Source organism: Camponotus vicinus, unplaced genomic scaffold (genome assembly GCF_025532165.1).
Source record: "Camponotus vicinus isolate PSW18456_S1 unplaced genomic scaffold, iyCamVici1.0 SCAF_3, whole genome shotgun sequence".
Lineage (NCBI taxonomy): Eukaryota > Metazoa > Arthropoda > Insecta > Hymenoptera > Formicidae > Camponotus > Camponotus vicinus.
Window position 1 is genome coordinate 13,083,045 of NW_028141967.1, and position 19,033 is coordinate 13,102,077.

General features: G+C 48.0%; 3 protein-coding genes across 3 annotated transcripts; all 3 read right to left on the minus strand.

Annotated features, from left to right (window-relative positions):
* Nucleotides 1-3,882: 3,882 nt before the first annotated feature.
* On the minus strand, nucleotides 3,883-4,863 carry LOC145969078 (uncharacterized). The gene has a single exon (XM_083094937.1). The coding sequence runs from the start codon at nucleotides 4,861-4,863 to the stop codon at nucleotides 3,883-3,885; it is 981 nt and encodes a 326-aa protein (XP_082951063.1).
* A 374-nt stretch (nucleotides 4,864-5,237) lies between these two features.
* LOC145969079 (uncharacterized) lies at nucleotides 5,238-11,060 on the minus strand. Its single transcript, XM_083094938.1, has 4 exons — nucleotides 10,987-11,060; nucleotides 10,631-10,850; nucleotides 6,036-9,068; nucleotides 5,238-5,984 (listed from the first exon to the last, which is right to left on the minus strand). The coding sequence occupies exons 1-4, from the start codon at nucleotides 11,058-11,060 to the stop codon at nucleotides 5,238-5,240; spliced, it is 4,074 nt and encodes a 1,357-aa protein (XP_082951064.1).
* Nucleotides 11,061-18,017: 6,957 nt separating this feature from the next.
* LOC145969080 (uncharacterized) lies at nucleotides 18,018-18,584 on the minus strand. The gene has a single exon (XM_083094939.1). The coding sequence runs from the start codon at nucleotides 18,582-18,584 to the stop codon at nucleotides 18,018-18,020; it is 567 nt and encodes a 188-aa protein (XP_082951065.1).
* Nucleotides 18,585-19,033: the final 449 nt, after the last annotated feature.

The window sequence follows — 19,033 nt, forward strand, 5'->3', positions numbered from 1 at the left end:
AACCTCGCCAATTTCTCGATGACGCCAAAGACATTGTGATAGAACATGTGCAGGACGTTATAAAAAGACACAATTGTGTGAAAGTGAACACAATATTTAACGGTGAATTTGCGGCTGGAGATAAACGTGCCAACAAAAGTATTAATACGAGAAATTATGAACTCTTTCGCACGTCCGATTTACGCGAGTGGTACGAACGGTGCGTTATCGAATCCACCCTAGCGTCGCTGGAAGAATTTCAAGAACGCGATAGCGGGTGGGCTTTGTCGCAAATATTAAATTTAATTGTAAATATAAATAAGTATAATCCTATGCGCGCGGGATGTCACATTAAATTACCGCGGGAAATTATGATGAAAAGAGCGGTGATTAACGTGCAATCAAAGGAAAATGCGTGTTTCGCGTGGGCAGTGGTCGCCGCACTATACCCCGCCGAAAGGAACGCGGAACAGGAATCATCGTACCCGCATTACGCGACAGTGATGAATCTCCGGGACATTGAGTTTCCAGTGACTGTGAACCAAATAAAAAATTTTGAACTTGCCAATGACATTTCTATAAATGTGTACAGCATCGAAGAGAAGAACAGCATTGTCCCGATACGTCTTTCGCAGCAGAAGCGGGATAAGCATGTTAATCTGCTATACGTGGAAGACGGCAACAGCGTTGGACATTTTGCGTGGATCAAGAACTTATCCTGGCTCGTGAGCTCGCAACTGAGCAAACACAAGAATTAAAAATATATCTGCGATCGGTAGGTTTAATTTATATTATTTGAATAATTATAGGTTATACACTTTGTTATATAAATCTTAATTAAAATTTTTCTTTCTTTTACAGATGCCTGCATTATTTTAGTTCCGACGACAAGTTGCAGTCGCATACGGTCGACTGCCGTGAGATGAATGGTTGTGCTATCCGGTTACCGAGCGATAAGGACAAGTGGCTCGAGTTCAACAACATTAATCGGAAGAAGCGACTTCCATTTGTGATCTACGCTGACTTGGAATGTGTTCTGGCCAAAACGGAAGAAGAGAAAAACGCATATCAACACCATCGGGTATTTAGTTTAGCCTATTATGTACATTGTTCGTTCGACGAATCTTTATCGGCGTATCATTCGCGTCGTAGCGCCGATTGTATAGCATGGTTCGTTGAAGACCTCAAAAATTTAGCGTTACGTGTAAAAAATATTTTAAAAACAAATGTCCCCATGGTAAATTTAACACCCGAGGAGTGGGAGAAATTCCATAGCGCCACTCAATGTCATATATGCGAAAAACCGTTCGCGGAAGACGATACACGCGTTCGTGATCATTGCCATCTGACCGGGCGGTACAGAGGTCCAGCACACTCAAATTGCAATTTAAATTATGAAGAATCTTTTTGTATTCCCATAGTTTTTCATAATTTATCCGGTTATGATTTGCACTTTATTATCGAGGAAATAGCCACAGCGTTCGAAGGGAGAATCGATTTATTACCAATAACTAAAGAGAAATATATTTCGTTTACCAAAAATGTTTGTATGGAAGAAGAATCAAAAAATCATGTAAAATTACGTTTTATCGATTCATACAAATTTCTCGCATCGAGTCTCGATAAATTGGCATCATTTTTGGACAAAGACAAACTCAAAATTTTAAAATCAGAATTTCAAAATTTATCAACCGAACATTTCAATTTGTTAACGCGAAAAGGTGTATTTCCATACGAATACATCGACTCTGTAGATAGGTTGCAAGATACGTGTTTACCACCGCGCGAATCATTTTACAGTTACTTGACCGGTGAAACTGTATCCGAGACCGATTACGCGCACGCCGAGAACGTCTGGAACCGATTCTCCATTCGGACGCTAGGCGAATATAGCGACTTGTACCTCAAAATTGATGTCTTGTTATTAGCCGACATTTTCGAAACCTTTCGAGATAAATGTATCGAAAGTTACGGACTCGATCTCGCGTATTACTATACTCTCCCCGGATACACGTGGGATGCCATGTTGAAGCATACGAAAATTACGTTCGAGCTGCTTACTGACATCGACATGGTTATGTTCATCGAACGTGGTATACGCGGCGGTCTGAGTCAATGTTCGGGTAGATACGCTCGCGCTAATAACAAATACATGGAGTCGTACGATCCATCGAAACCATCATCATACTTGATGTACTTTGATATAAATAATTTGTACGGATGGGCAATGTGTCAACCGTTGCCTTACGCCGATTTTCGATGGGTTGACGACGTAACCAATTTTGACATCATCCATCGCGCTAAATTCGCCTACAGGCTATATCCTCGAAGTGGACCTCGAGTACCCACAACATCTTCACGATGCGCACACTGACCTACCGTTTTGCCCGACACGCGACAAACCACCTGGCAAGCGGGAATTCAAACTGCTTGCAACGCTATACGATAAGAAGCGTTACGTGATACACTATCGCAACCTGCAGCAGTGTACGCGTCACGGTCTTCACATCACAAAAATACATCGAATTTTACAGTTTTCACAATCTCCCTGGCTTCGAAATTACGTAGAACTAAATACACATTTCAGAACGTTGGCTAAAAATGATTTCGAAAAAAACTTATATAAATTAATGAACAATGCGGTGTTTGGTAAAACGATGGAAAATGTGCGCAATCGTGTCGATGTTAAATTATTAACAAAGTGGGATGATCGGTACGGCGCAGAGGCAATGATCGCGAAACCAAATTTCTATAGCAGAAGCGTTTTTTCAGAAAACTTAATCGCTGTGGAATTGCACAAACTCGAGGAGAAATTCTACAAACCGATTTACGTGGGTATGTGTATACTCGATATATCCAAGACATGTTTGTACGAATTTCATCACGAGTATATGACGCCAATGTATCGCGACAAATGCCGGGTAATGTACACCGATACCGGATAGTCTCATATATCACATTGAGTGCACGGATGTGTATGAGAATATGAAGTGTGATATCGTCAGATTCGACACGAGCGATTATGTGGTGGATAATGCGTACGGTATACCGCTTGTAAATAAAAAGGTACCGGGTCTGTTTTAAAGAGCGCGTGTATAGACCGGGAAGTGAGCGCGGCACGAAAGAAAGAGAACGACGCGGAACAGAGAAGGCGATAAGTTCAAATTTATATATATATATGTACAAAAAGCCTTGTCTTTTATTAAATATAATTACAAAAGCACTATCTTAATAAAGTCACACTAACGAGATCAAAAAAAATTCGAGCTGAATTTTATAGAATCCGCAAGCAACGGAGAGATTCGATAGATTCCGCGAGCAACGGAAAGAACTTTTAATCTAAGAGAGCGAAATGAGCGCGTCGGATACTTTTAGACAAAAGGCGCAGTGCTCATCGATCGCGTCAATTTATACCCAAGCCCTTCTCGAAAGATCCCGATTTTTCCTCAACTCGACGGTGGTTGAGACAACGTTTAAATTTAACGATCTAATGTGCGGTTTGTTGTTATTAGATCTTTCGAGAAGGACGAGGGCTGTTTTGAATTGTCGCTAACAAAGCGATATCTTGCTACCGGCTGCCAGGGGCGCCGAATGAACAGTCGGGCCCGCGACTCTCTTTTTAATCGGGAACGATTACCCGAGTCTTAATTTTTTATTGCTCGACGCATTTCGAACATCCCGCCCGCCTTGCCCGATGCATCGGGCGAAAAGATGCGCAAAGACGGTAGAAATCTCGGCGGGATTTTTTTCTTTTTTTCTTTTTAAGTGAACGCGAATTAAGTGCGCGAGTAACGATAGGATTCGCGAAAGAGTTATCTAACAAAAGTTCAAACAGGTAATTATTAATAACTTGATTATAACTACGACGCTTATTTACAATAATTATTTACAAAGAATGTTTAGTTACAGAAGTGACGCTTCCGATATTTCGTCGTCACTTTTCGGCAGAAGCACGAGTTTTACGACCGGACGAGTGAGCTCTGTCGTAGCGGAGCGTACGGTCACGACCCGGATCTGTCCATCCTCGCCCGGATGGGCTCGCACAATTCGCGCCAGAGGCCATCGCGTCGGTGGAGTTGCGTCGTTGCGGATGAGACATAGTCGTCCGACCGTGTACCCCTCATCCTTTTTCCACCACTTGGGGCGATGGAGGAGTCCGTGAAGATATTCTTGAGACCATTGATCCCAGAAGTGATCTCGCATTTGCTGAAGGAGGCGCCAACGAGTGAGTCGACTGGAGGGCTGATCTAACAGCGACGGCTCCGGGATGGCGGTCAGCGCTGAGCCCACTAGGAAGTGTCCTGGTGTTAGAGCCGCGAAGTCGTCCGGGTCGTCCGAAAGAGCCTGCAATGGACGAGAATTAAGGCACGCCTCGATCTGTGCAAGGAGGGTGCTCATCTCCTCGTAAGTTAGCGTGGCGTCGCCCAGCACCCGACGCAGATGATGTTTCACCGACTTAACGGCCGCCTCCCATATACTGCCGAAATGAGGAGCCGACGGCGGGTTGAATTTCCATTGGATGTGCTCCTGGGAAAGACGTTGCTCGATCGTGCGTCGTGCTGGATTGCTGGCGGCAAAAAGAGACCTTAGCTGCGCGTCGGCCCCGACGAAGTTGGTCCCACAGTCGCTGCGGAGGGTGCTGCACAATCCACGCCGGGAGGTGAACCGCCGCAGCGCTGCTAGGAAGGCGTCCGCGGTGTAATCGGAGACCACCTCTAAGTGCACCGCTCGCGTGGCCAGGCAGACGAATATGGCTATAAAGGCTTTGTAAGCCCGATGACCCCTGCCTTTGGTAGTCCGCAGCAGGACGGGACCAGCGTAGTCCACCCCGGTGTGGAGAAAGGGCCTTGCTGGCGTCACTCGTTCTCTCGGAAGACTGCCCATCAATTGCTGTGGAGTCGCCGCCCGCCATCGTGTGCACGTCACGCACTGGTGAATCCGCTGCTTTACCGCGGCGCGGCCGCGGGGAATCCAATATCGTTGGCGTAGCAGTCCCAAGGTTAGCTGAACTCCGCCATGCAGCGAGCGAAGGTGGCAAGCGTCCACAACGAGTCGAGTGAAGTGCGACTCGTTAGGCAGGATAATTGGATGTCGCTCGTCGTATGCCAGGAGCGCGTGCTTCAGGCGCCCGCCTACACGAAGAAGACCTTGATGATCTAAAAAAGGGGTAAGACGGTTAAGCTGGACTTTGGAAAGGCTCGACCTTGTCGTAAGGCTGATAACTCTGTTTTAAATTTTCCAGCTTGAATCAGCTGGATTCATTGCCGTCGGGCGCCGTCGAGCTCGGCCATGGAAAGGCACTCTCCGAGGACCGAATCAGGTTCGGCGGCTGATTGCTCTTGATTATCTCGTCGATTGAGCCAGCGGCGACACCAGGCGGTCACGCGTAACAGCCTGCTGAGAGAAGAGAACCGCAGCAACTCGTCAGGCTCCCTTGACGCGATTCCGGTTACGTGGACCTTGGCTCGTTTCTCGGGCAGCGTCTCCTCCTCAGTCGGACCAGCGGCTTTCGGCCAGGAGATATTGTTCATTTTGAGCCAAGCTGGACCCTGCCACCAAAGTTTGTGGTCGACTAACTCGCCCGGCGACAGACCGCGGGAGGCGCAGTCCGCTGGATTCTCACAACCGGGGACGTGGTGCCATAGCGCGTCCGGAATGGTCGTTTGGATTTCGGACACCCGATTTGCCACGTAGGTTTGCCAACGAGACGGGTGACCTCCTATCCACCCAAGAGCCACCGTGGAATCTGACCAGAGATGCAGAGGAGTCCTGGAGAGATTGAGCGTGGCTTGCAGGCGAGAAGCGAGCCGCACGAGGAGCGTGGCCGCACAGAGTTCGATACGAGGTAGCGACACTTGTTTGACCGGAGCGACCTTCGTTTTGGCGGCCAGCAGAGCAGTATCCCATAAAGCGTCTTTCTTTACTCGCAGGTAAACTACGGCGGCGTAGGCGGTTTCGGAGGCGTCAGCAAACCCGTGCACTTCTAATTCGGTGGTGGACGTGTACTAGCCAATCCATCGAGGAACACGTATCCGCTCGAGCAGCGGGAGCTCAGCCTGATAATTGAGCCACTTCCTGGTGAGAGCATCGCCAAGAGACTCGTCCCATCCGAGGCCTTGAAGCCAGAGTTGCTCTAAGGCGATTTTTGCAGACACCACCTTGGGTGCCAACCACCCTAGAGGATCAAATAAGCGTGATGTCAGAGAGAGAGCTGTGCGTTTCGTAATCTGGGTTACGGAGATATGACGCCTAGCAAACGAAAAGCAGTCTTCGACAGGATGCCATTGAAGGCCGAGCATCGCGTGGGTCTCGTGCGGCCGCCACTCGCGAAGTTCTCGTTGCATCCGATGCTCCGCCGGAACGTTGAGCAAGAGAGCCGAATCGTTCGACGACCATTTCCGGAGTGGAAAGCCGCCCGCCAAGCAGAGGTCATTTAGTTGCCGCTGCAGTGTCAACGCCTCTTCAATGGTGTCCGCGCCCGTGAGGACGTCATCCATGTATACATCGCGGCGAATGACCGTGACTCCATGAGGATATCTTGCCTCTTCATCTTCTGCGAGCTGACGAAGAGTACGCATAGCTAAGAAAGGCGCACAGGAAAGTCCGTAAGTGACTGTATTTAGCTTGTACTCGCGTATGTCGCCGACCTCGTTATTACGCCACAAAATCCTCTGTAGATCTCGATCGTCAGGGTGCACGAGTATCTGGCGATACATTTTCTCGACGTCCATAGCTAGGACGTAGCGATGACGTCTCCATCGTAACAGGACATCCGCGAGCTGCGGGAGCAAGTTCGGTCCAACGAGGAGATTTTGATTGAGTGAAGCTCCGGACGGCACCGGTGAAGATCCATTAAAAACGACGCGCAGTTTGGTTGAGGAGCTTGCCTCGCGCATGACGCCGTGATGCGGTAAGTAGCTGACCCTGTTTGAGGCTGCAGGGCCCGCTGGGCTCATGTGGCCTAAATCTTCATATTGACTCATGAAGTCCGTGTAAAGTTGTTGCAGGCGTGGTTCTCGAGCGAACCTCTTCTCCATGCTCAAGAGGACCCTACGAGCTGATTGCCTTGTGGCGGCGAGGTTAGGCAGCGGCTCGACTGTCGGAAGGCGAACCACGTAGCGGCCGTCGGGCGTGCGAGTATGAGTTTGGCGGAAGAAGTCTTCGCACCGCTGCTCCTCAGGATTAGGAGACGAATCTCCGACAAGAAGTTCCTCCTGCTGCCAGAACTGCCGGACGAGAGCCGACAGATCTTCTTCGATGCTGCATCCGTGGGTGAGAGTGCGGCGAGGAGCGACCGCAGAGCCGACGGCGCCGGAAAGAATCCACCCGAGAGAGGTTCTCTGCGCCACGGGTTGATGAGGCTCACCCTTGCGCAGACCCTCCTGCAAGATGGCAGCAAACACGTCCGCACCCAGCAAGATGTCTACGGGATCCGCCTTCAAAAACTCTGGATCAGCGAGCTCCAACCCGCTGAGGTGATTCCACGCGCGTGTGTCGGCCTTGAGTCCACCGTCGTATATGGTGAGCCGGGGGAACACCAGTGCGGCGACCGTCATCCCCGTCCCACCTCCTAGGGGAGATAGCTTCACGCGGGCTACCTTACCGCGGGCACATCCGGTTCGCTTCCCGCCGACGCCGAAAACTGCGACGGATGTAGGCGTTCGGGCTAGTCGTAAGCGCTGCACCAAAGCCTCGGAGACCAGCGAGGACTCGGAGCCTTGGTCCACCAGGGCACGGGCGACGTGCGAAACTCCGTATCGATCCGTGACGCGAACGCGTGCCGTCGCGAGGAGAACGGCGATAGGAGGCTCCGGCGAATACCGCGTGGTGTGCGATGTTTTCGCGACCGCAAACTCCTTACACGCGTCGTGCAGAGTCGTGTGATGTCTCTCTCCACACGCTGAACAGGCCTTCTTGGAAGAGCATTCGCTGACCTTGTGCTTGCCCAGACAGTTGAGGCACAAGTTAGCGGCCTCGACATGCTGCTTTCTTTCGGCAGCAGTCTTCGTCTTGTACCCGTCGCAAAACATAATGTAATGCTCTTGATTACAAACTGAGCAACGACCACGCTTGGTTTCGGCTTTTCGAGCGTGCTGCACGCGCGCGGACCGACTTGAATTCGCGCTCGGTTTCGGTGATACGGACTCCGGCGCGACCTTCGGGGGTTGAAGAGCCTCGAGAGTCTGTAGCCTTTCGTCGAGGAAGGCTCTCAGCGTGGAGTACGACGGCGGCTCCGACGTACCCTTGATAGAGTGTTCCCACTCCCGGCGCGACCGACAATCGAGTAGTTCAACTATGGAGTAAACGAAATAGTCCTCGCTGTTCGTGATCGGAGGGCCAATGCCTTCCAGCGAACTGACCGTGTTAATCACCCCGTGTAATAACTTGCGTAAATCGGAAGCGGACTCACCCTTTAAGGCCGGGAGAGAAGAAAAACGGGCAAGATACGAGCGAACCAGAAGTCGTTTATTTTCGTAGTGGCGGGTAAGCTCCGTCCACGCTCGGGCGAAGTTCTCGCTGGTAACTGGCAAGTCCCCTATTAAAAGTGCTGCTTCTCCTTTCAGGCAAGTCCGCAAGTAGTGGAGCTTTTCCACCGGGGAGATGACGGAGTCCTGGCCGATGATAGAATTGAAGATGTCCCGGAAGGAGGGCCAGTCCTGGTAAAGCCCAGAAAACGGCGGCAATTGTATCCGCGGCAGGGTCGTTCGGTGGGTGGACGACGATAAGGACGCGTCCAAGGGAGCGGCAGCAGGAGTGACCTCGAGAACGGCCGCCTTGGCCTTACGCAACTCCTCCCCCTTCTGGTCGAGGTAAGTCTCCTCCACGGTGGCCAAGAAGTCCTCTCGGAAATATTCATGCTTCTCGAAGGCTTCCCAGTAGCCAGCCATCAGCTTCCCATGATTGTTCTCGAATTTTGACCAATTCGAGTCGAGCGCGTGTAAGCGCGCCTCCACCAGTCCGATGGTCATGTGAGCGGCGCCCGACTTCCGCAGGTTTTCGTACGCTCGGGCTATTCGCCCGTGAAGTTTGTACTGAGTACGCAAAAGACTTTCACCTTCTCTAGGCATGGTTCTTCTTCCAGGTGACTTCTATCAGGAGCAGCACAAAAGGTCACTGGGCGGCACGGCCACTCACTCCACTGCACGGCACCGGACAAGCTATCCGGCTCGAAGGACCAGCAAATGTTTTAAAGAGCGCGTGAATAGACCGGGAAGTGAGCGCGGCACGAAAGAAAGAGAACGACGCGGAACAGAGAAGGCGATAAGTTCAAATTTATATATATATATATGTACAAAAAGTCTTGTCTTTTATTAAATATAATTACAAAAGCACTATCTTAATAAAGTCACACTAACGAGATCAAAAAAAATTCGAGCTGAATTTTATAGAATCCGCAAGCAACGGAGAGATTCGATAGATTCCGCGAGCAACGGAAAGAACTTTTAATCTAAGAGAGCGAAATGAGCGCGTCGGATACTTTTAGACAAAAGGCGCAGTGCTCATCGATCGCGTCAATTTATACCCAAGCCCTTCTCGAAAGATCCCGATTTTTCCTCAACTCGACGGTGGTTGAGACAACGTTTAAATTTAACGATCTAATGTGCGGTTTGTTGTTATTAGATCTTTCGAGAAGGACGAGGGCTGTTTTGAATTGTCGCTAACAAGGCGATATCTTGCTACCGGCTGCCAGGGGCGCCGAATGAACAGTCGGGCCCGCGACTCTCTTTTTAATCGGGAACGATTACCCGAGTCTTAATTTTTTATTGCTCGACGCATTTCGAACAGGGTCTAATGAAGGATGAAAACAACGGTGCCATAATGACCGAATTCGTCGGGCTCAGAGCAAAGACGCGTTACGCGTCGATGGGAAAAAGGACACGAAGAAAGTTAAAGGTGTCAAGAGTAACGTTGTCGCGAGAACGATAACGTTTGACGATTACACGCGGTGTTTAAACGAAGAAATTGAAATGACGCGTCAGCAGTCGTGTATAAGATCGAAATTACACCAAGTATACACGATCTGCGAGACGAAAATTGCTCTGAGTCCGTACGTGACAAGCGGTATATCCATAGACTTATACTAATAGACTGCGCAACCCAACGGCCGCGCTTGCATTTGTCGCGATACATTGGCGTCATATACTCGTGATGAAATTCGTACAAACATGTCTTGGATATATCGAGTATACACATACCCACGTAAATCGGTTTGTAGAATTTCTCCTCGAGTTTGTGCAATTCCACAGCGATTAAGTTTTCTGAAAAAAACGCTTCTGCAGTGCAAATCATAACCGGATAAATTATGAAAAACTATGGGAATACAAAAAGATTCTTCATAATTTAAATTGCAATTTGAGTGTGCTGGACCTCTGTATCGCCCGGTCAGATGGCAATGATCACGAACGCGTGTATCGTCTTCCGCGAACGGTTTTTCGCATATATGACATTGAGTGGCGCTATGGAATTTCTCCCACTCCTCGGGTGTTAAATTTACCATGGGGACATTTGTTTTTAAAATATTTTTTACACGTAACGCTAAATTTTTGAGGTCTTCAACGAACCATGCTATACAATCGGCGCTACGACGCGAATGATACGCCGATAAAGATTCGTCGAACGAACAATGTACATAATAGGCTAAACTAAATACCCGATGGTGTTGATATGCGTTTTTCTCTTCTTCCGTTTTGGCCAGAACACATTCCAAGTCAGCGTAGATCACAAATGGAAGTCGCTTCTTCCGATTAATGTTGTTGAACTCGAGCCACTTGTCCTTATCGCTCGGTAACCGGATAGCACAACCATTCATCTCACGGCAGTCGACCGTATGCGACTGCAACTTGTCGTCGGAACTAAAATAATGCAGGCATCTGTAAAAGAAAGAAAAATTTTAATTAAGATTTATATAACAAAGTGTATAACCTATAATTATTCAAATAATATAAATTAAACCTACCGATCGCAGATATATTTTTAATTCTTGTGTTTGCTCAGTTGCGAGCTCACGAGCCAGGATAAGTTCTTGATCCACGCAAAATGTCCAACGCTGTTGCCGTCTTCCACGTATAGCAGATTAACATGCTTATCCCGCTTCTGCTGCGAAAGACGTATCGGGACAATGCTGTTCTTCTCTTCGATGCTGTACACATTTATAGAAATGTCATTGGCAAGTTCAAAATTTTTTATTTGGTTCACAGTCACTGGAAACTCAATGTCCCGGAGATTCATCACTGTCGCGTAATGCGGGTACGATGATTCCTGTTCCGCGTTCCTTTCGGCGGGGTATAGTGCGGCGACCACTGCCCACGCGAAACACGCATTTTCCTTTGATTGCACGTTAATCACCGCTCTTTTCATCATAATTTCCCGCGGTAATTTAATGTGACATCCCGCGCGCATAGGATTATACTTATTTATATTTACAATTAAATTTAATATTTGCGACAAAGCCCACCCGCTATCGCGTTCTTGAAATTCTTCCAGCGACGCTAGGGTGGATTCGATAACGCACCGTTCGTACCACTCGCGTAAATCGGACGTGCGAAAGAGTTCATAATTTCTCGTATTAATACTTTTGTTGGCACGTTTATCTCCAGCCGCAAATTCACCGTTAAATATTGTGTTCACTTTCACACAATTGTGTCTTTTTATAACGTCCTGCACATGTTCTATCACAATGTCTTTGGCGTCATCGAGAAATTGGCGAGGTTCGATGTGATTATAGTTTATCACCGCACCAGTCGATACGCGACTCTCGAACGCCGTATCAATCTCACGCCACACAAGTCCATTTTGACGCGCGCTACATCCGGCACCCGCGTGTATGAAACGTCTACGTACCGAATTTTTCAACCCTTCGAGGCGCGCGATCCGAGCAATCAGTGATTGTCGATTTCCGATCGATAATCGTGGTCGTTTGATTCGACTTTGCTCTTCCAACGACTCGATGTATTGGTCGCATCGTTGCTCCCACGCAATGTAATCTTCCAGCGAATTCACCAAAGTGGATTGCTCTCGCAAAATTTGCTCATCCATATTGTAACACACACTTGCGAAATTTAGCGTTTCCAATGATAGTTCTGGATGTACTTTAGCTACTGGCGGAGTATGCCTCTTTATCATGATTTATATTCTCCTGCATTATTTTATCACCGAACATTCTAGAATGATTTCATCTTAAAAAAGAAATTCCCCGGAATAGCGTGTGCAATTTAACCTTGATAATTTCGCGTTTTGTCACGTACATTTGAAAAATTTAACGTGATTGCATCAGGAGCAGCCGTACATCGGCGCTCGATTTTAGTGCACTCAGCTAAATCTTTGTCTAGGGGTGATGCGCATTTTAACCTTGGCGGTTATTTTTTTTTGCATTTTGTCACGTACATTTGAAAAATCTAACGTGATTGCATCGGGAACAGCCGTACATCGGCGCTTGATTTTAGCGCATTCAGCTAAATCTTTGTTCTGATGCACAATTTAACCTTGAAAATTTCGCGATTTGTCACGTACATTTGATCGCATCGGGAGCAGCCGTACATCGGCGCTTGAAAATTTTTGTTATATTCAGCTAAATCTTTGTTCTGGGGATGACATCATCGCAGCCGTACATCGGCGCGACAAAATTTTAGAGGAAATTAAAATGTTGCGTTAGCAATAATCACCTCTACATCACAATTTGCGATACTATTTGAATTAATAATAATTCTAATACGATTAGTATTACATCAATCGCGCGTGTGAAAGGTTCACTGCTGAAGAAATCAACATGAATTTTTACGTTCCGATTCGAAACGGCGAAACTCCACTGTGTAAGAAGCAAAAATGTGACATGTAAGAAAAAAGATTTAAAAATTTTGTTATTCATTAAAATTTTCTTAAATATTGGTCTAATTATTTTATATTTATATAGCATTCAGCTTCGTCGTGCGACTCGCATACTTGGAAGAAGATACGCTCTAACCCCGACGTCATACAAGTATTTGGACATTGGAATAAGCGTTGGAGCTGTATCGTACGTGGAACTGATTCTCGGCGATAATCGAGGCAATCAAATAGTGTTGCCTTTTTCAACGTGGTATTTGTTGATGCAGAAGCAAGCAGACATTGACTGTATTCTACAATCGACTGCTCCCCCATTAAGGATTGGAGATTTATCGATCGAAATGTATCAATCAAAAATTGTAAAACTCACATTATGTGGCAATTCTTTGTACATGAAACCACAAACATTATTACATTTATTTAATTTTGAAAATTGTATCGATCATATGCACAATTGGTTATGCGAGAATACCTATCTCGTAAATGAAAAATTTAAACAATTTGAAACTGTATTACAACGTAACAATATTACTACTGTATGCGATGCTGTAAAAACGATACGCGAGAGTGATGTCTTTAACAGCGAATCATTAATCGATTGCAAATTATTAACATGCGCTGTAAATGATATTCTTTACGATGCTTGCAATAAATAATTATTTTTATTCCATCTGTGATTTTAATTCTTTCCTTCCATACGAATAAGAATAGTTGACAATTTTTCTCAACACGCTCCGCTAAAGATGTAGAGAAATGCTGAGGTAGATGAGACGTGATGCTCTAGTTGGAATGAGACAAAAGATATTAAAAGATATATAATGAAGAGGAGTCTGCAGCATTAGAATATTATTTCTTTCGTTGTTCTTTGCGTTTCGTTAGTCTTGTGTTACGTTAGTGCAATGGCTGATGAAGAAATTATTATCATCGATGACGAAGATGAAGATGTTATTATCGTCGACGAGGACATTGAAGAGGTTGTTATCGTCGAAGATGGCAAGCAAATGGACGTTGATAATCTTGATGAATCAGACGAGGATGGCTCTGAGGAAGAATCCGAGGAGAAAATACCATCATTAGTGAATTCAGATTATGCTAGTGATAATGATGAAGAATTAAGACTGAAAAAGTATGGACATTTAAACGCGATGGAAATAAATAATCTGGATGTTACCATAAAAATGTGTCGCATCAAATACTATTATTATGATGCGGAAGAAGGAACTAAGTATTGTTCAGACTGTTTTCTGAGATTGGCATCGTCGTTTCGAAACGTATACTCCGTCCGGAAACACAAAACGGATTATTGTGCTCTATTAATAGGCAGTTATTGCAAAGAGTGCAGGAAAAATTTGCACCAAATAATACCACGCAATATGTGTCCCATTTGCACAAATTAAAATATATGGATAACATTGTAAGTAACTTACAATTTGTAATACATTAAAAGTATCCTAAAATAAATTATTCAATCTAATGAAATGTGTGTCTTTTCTGTTCCAGGAGCGGCCTCCCCCTTAGCCCGGCGCATCCCCCCCCTATATTATGTTTTTTAATTATTATTATATTTTTTTAAATTTTATATTTTTTATTATCATTATTCTTAATTTTAAGCACACACACGCGCGCGCACACACACACACAAATTGTATAGTACACGCACACACATTTTAAAATAAATTTTATATATTTTAATTGGAAAAAAAATTGCAGTTATTTATGCGCCTCTCCTTGCGTTCTCATCTCCCTTATGCGTTCTCCCCTCGCGTCTCTCTCTCTCTTGCGCTAGTTATAAGTATAGCGATATCGTTCTCTCTCGCACGCGTTAATCATAAGTATCACTATCTTCGGCATGCGTCATTGTTCTTCCGGGCTATCTCTTTCTCTCGCGCTTAGAATAAGTAATCTCTCTCGCGCTATGACACAAAAATGTATAACAGATTTTTAATAAATGTATATTTATAATTAACAAAAAAAAAATGTGATTATTTACGCGCCTCTCCTTGCGTTCCCATCCCTTGCGTCTCTCTCTCTCTCTTGCGCTAGGTGTAAGTCTCGCGTTAATCATAAGTCTCTCTTTCGTATGCGTTCTCTTCGCGCTATCGTTCTCTCTCTCTCTCTCGCACGCGTTGTTCTCACGGCATCGCTCTCTCTTTCATATGCTTGTCACTTACCTTTGCGTCGTCCTTCTCACGCCATCTTACATTGCGCCATCCTTGTCGCACGTTGATGTCATCCTTGTCGCACTGTCCTCTTCACACACTTAGCGCTATCCTTTTCCCACATGTAGCGCTGTCCTTTTCCCGCACGTAGCGCTATCCTTCTCACACCACTGTCTTCTTTCCGCGGATCCCCCTTCTCCTCGCAGACCCCCTCGACCATCGCTCCCGCCGCGGATCCCCCCTTCCCCGCGCGGACCCCCTCGTCAATCGGTCGCGCCGCGAATCCCCCCTTCCCCGCGTGTGACGTCGCTTCGAGCGTCGCACCGCGGATCCCCCTTCCCCGCGCGGACCCCCTCGTCCATCGGTCGCGCCGCGGATCCCACTTCCCCGCGCGTGACGTCACTCACCCCCGCGCTGCAGTTCCTCCTTCCCCGCGCCGCGGTTCCCCCCTCGCACCTCACCCCACCTGAGAGGACCTGAGTTTGAACCCGCCTTGTGTATATCTACTTACGATGATTGACGTGGGTAGTATTGAAGTTTAAAAAACGTCTGTTTTTTAATATATAGATTAAATTAATATATAAATGTTTGAAAAAAAAATATTTATATATAATGTGCGTCACTTCTACAATATTTAATGATTCTAAATCCTTTCTGTTATATATGCGTGCATGTGTACGTGCGTGTTTGCGTATGTGTGTGCGCGCGCGCACGCGCTGTACCTGATCTCTACGTAACAGACAAAAAGAGTTAGAAATTTGTAACGGAGCACCTTTCCCGACGCCGCGGATCGGCTCGCCGGAGTCAGGGTTCGGGAGAAGGGAAGGCTCAGGCTCGCAGAACTACACGTGTTAATTATGAACACAACCTTTATTCCGTAATCATTAAAACTAAGTTTCACAAACAGGTGTATTTCTAAGCGGACGCAAGATCTTTACACGCTGGTCGCGTACGGTTTGTGACGGACACGGATTTCTCGCAACGAGCGTGCGCGAATTGGTCGCGTACAACACGCCGCGGTTCGAGTGCGACGAATCTATGAACACAAACCTAAATCTAGTGACGCGGATGTATACAGAGTGATCGTGAATCGGATACGTCTTACTTACGAACACAAACCTTAATCTAGTGACGCGGATGTACACAGAGTGATCGTGAATCGGACGCGTCTTACTTACGAACACTAGCCTTAATCTAGTGACGCGGATGTACACAGAGTGATCGTGAATTGGACGCGACTTACTGACGAATACAAACCTTAATCTAGTGACGCGAAATATTTACAGAATCATTAAGTATAGACTAGATGCGGACGTGAATGGAAAATATTTACAGGGTGGTCGCGCGAACCTATTCGCGGATGCGGGCGCAAAAGACCTACAGGGTGATCGCGTGCCACGAGGCACGGACACGGGTCTAACAGGGTCTGCCAACCGTGGTCGGCTGAGGACGGGAACACCCGTCCTCCGGGTGGTGTACACGAGAACGCCCGTAGTACACCAGGATACTGGACGTCGGTTACAACCGACCGGGCCCGGTAACAACCGGGCTCTAGACCAGGGGAGTTAAGACTGGTCACCGAAATACAAGTAACGAGTATGAACTAACGTGACGTGGGGCCGAAGAAACGGTCGGTTTGGTCGGAGAACGCGGGTGTTGCCGACAGGGAAGGAGCACGGCTAGGAAGTGAGGTCGCGAAGGTGGTTGTCCTTTATTCGTTCCAGGAGCCGTGAAAACGGCTGTTGTTCCTCCGAGCCGTGAAAACGGCTGTTATCCCAGAAGTCGTAGCAACGGCTGGTGTCCAGGAGCCGTGGAAACGGCTGTGGAAACGGCTGTCGTCCAAGAGCCGTGGAAACGGCTGTCGTCCAGGAGCCGTGGAAACGGCTGTCGTCCAGGAGCCGTGGAAACGACTGTCGTCCAGGAGCCGTGGAAACGGCTATCGTCCAGGAGCCGTGGAAACGGCTGTCGTCCAGGAGCCGTGGAAACGGCTATTCGGTCAGGGAGCTGTGAGAACGGCTATTCGGTCTTCGAGGATGAGTCGGATAGTTCCGGACGTCGGTTACGACCGACCGAGTACGAGAACGCCCGTACCCTGGACCGGGTCTTCCGTGGCTCGGCGGGATACCACTGGACATCGGTTACAACCGACCGGGCACGGCAACGACCGTGCTCTGGACCAGAGGCAAGGATAGGAACTCGGTAGACTTCGGATGCCTAGAGTACGCCCTGAGGCTTCGAGTGTCCCGAGAGTCGGGACAGGAATAGGTGCCGATCTGCCGGAGCGGCCGCCTTATATACCCGGCTGGGTACCCCCACGCGTTACCCCCACACGGTCATGCGTGTTGAAGTGGGGTAGGCCGCGATTCTCAATCGGCGGCTCTTAATCCGCGGCTCGGCCGAGGTGCTCAATCGGCGGCGCTCAGCGCCAGCTTGGCGCGAGCGTGTTCGTAAATTTGGCTCTAGTAACGGCAGAGCCGTTACACCACTTTCCCGCTTTACGGGGGATCGGGGTCCGGAACCCTCTTACAGGAGCGCTGGCGGCCCCGGTGATCGAATCGGATCAGCCAACGCCCTGTTGGGGTGCGCGCGCGATATTTTCGCGATTTGTGCGCGGCGAAGTAGGACCTCTATCGTCTCCCCGTTCGGGAGGTGGACTCTGACCGATGGAGGCAGGGTCGGATCGGCTGTTGGCCGTGTGGCTGCGGCGCAAACTGGAATGGTATCTGGTGGCGGTGGCGCTGTCGCGGAACTGGCCGATGTTGATGGCTCCGGCTGACCCCTTCGTTCGGAGATTACCCGGCGATGCGGCGTCGTAGCTGGCGGGCCTCGTGCTCGTGGTGGCGGTGGCGGTGGCGTGGCCAGAAAAATGGCCGCTTTTCGGGCCTGGTCGCGGTCCGACCGTTGGATCGGCGTGCCCGGCTTCGGTGGTGGTCGGCGGCCTTCGTCCTTCCACTCTCGCCTTCTTTCTTGATCCTCCTCTCCCCAGACTCCCGAATAATTGCTTCAATAGCGCTCGCTTGTCCATTGCGAAATGATGGACGGTGTCGTGGTGTCGCCTTATATACCTTGCGAGGTCGGGTCGAGTGGTGGGGTGACCGTTTGCGGGACTTCCCCTTCGTCATCGTTCGGTGGTGCGTTCTTTAAGTCGCGAAAATGTACGCGGCGGTGCCACTTACCGAAATCATCGCGTAGGTCTACGATTACGGATGAAATAATTTTCCGGACGGTCATTGGCCCTTGATAACGCGGCGCTAGTTTGGCGTTGAAGCCCTCTGATTTGTCGGACAACGGATGGTCACGTTTCCACACGCGTTCTCCTATTCGCGGTCGCCAGTCGCGCCTGCGCAGATCGTAATGTCGCTGTTGCCGTTGGAACGAGCGGGCTAAGTTGATGCGCACGACCTCGAACGCGTCCTCGAGACTTTGACGGACGGTCTCTGGTGTGGTAGCGGTTCGTGACGTCCGCCGATCGTCCGGGTGTGGGAGCGCAAGTTCCCACCCATGCACCAAAAATGCAGGAGTGTATCCGGTGGCCTCCTGTTTGGCTGTGTTGAAGGCGAACTGTAGCTGGGGTATGTTCTTATCCCAGTGTCGGTGTCTCTTTCCCACATATTGCGCGACCATAGTTTTTATCGTCCGGTTGGCCCTTTCCACTGGATTACATTGGGGGGCGTAGGCCGGCGCAGTGCGGTGAACGATACCGAACGCGTGGAGTAGCTCTTTGAATTGACGGGACTTAAACTGAGTGCCATTGTCCGATACTAGTACGTCCTAGAGATACTATAAGAGAGATCCGCGGATGTGCCGTCTTGGGGTAAAACCGGATATGACGTTTTCGATGGCGGTTTATTTTGATTGTAAATGCAAGAATACAATATATATATATATTTTTATTTGTAGTTATTGATATTTAATAATCGTGAACAAAATGCATATTAAAACACAATATATTTAAAAAAAAGGTTTACACACATATATTTCATCAATTTTCCCATGTAAGGTTAGGTAATATAAATTGATTATTAAGAAATTATATATTATTATATATATATACATATTATGTTTTGTGACGT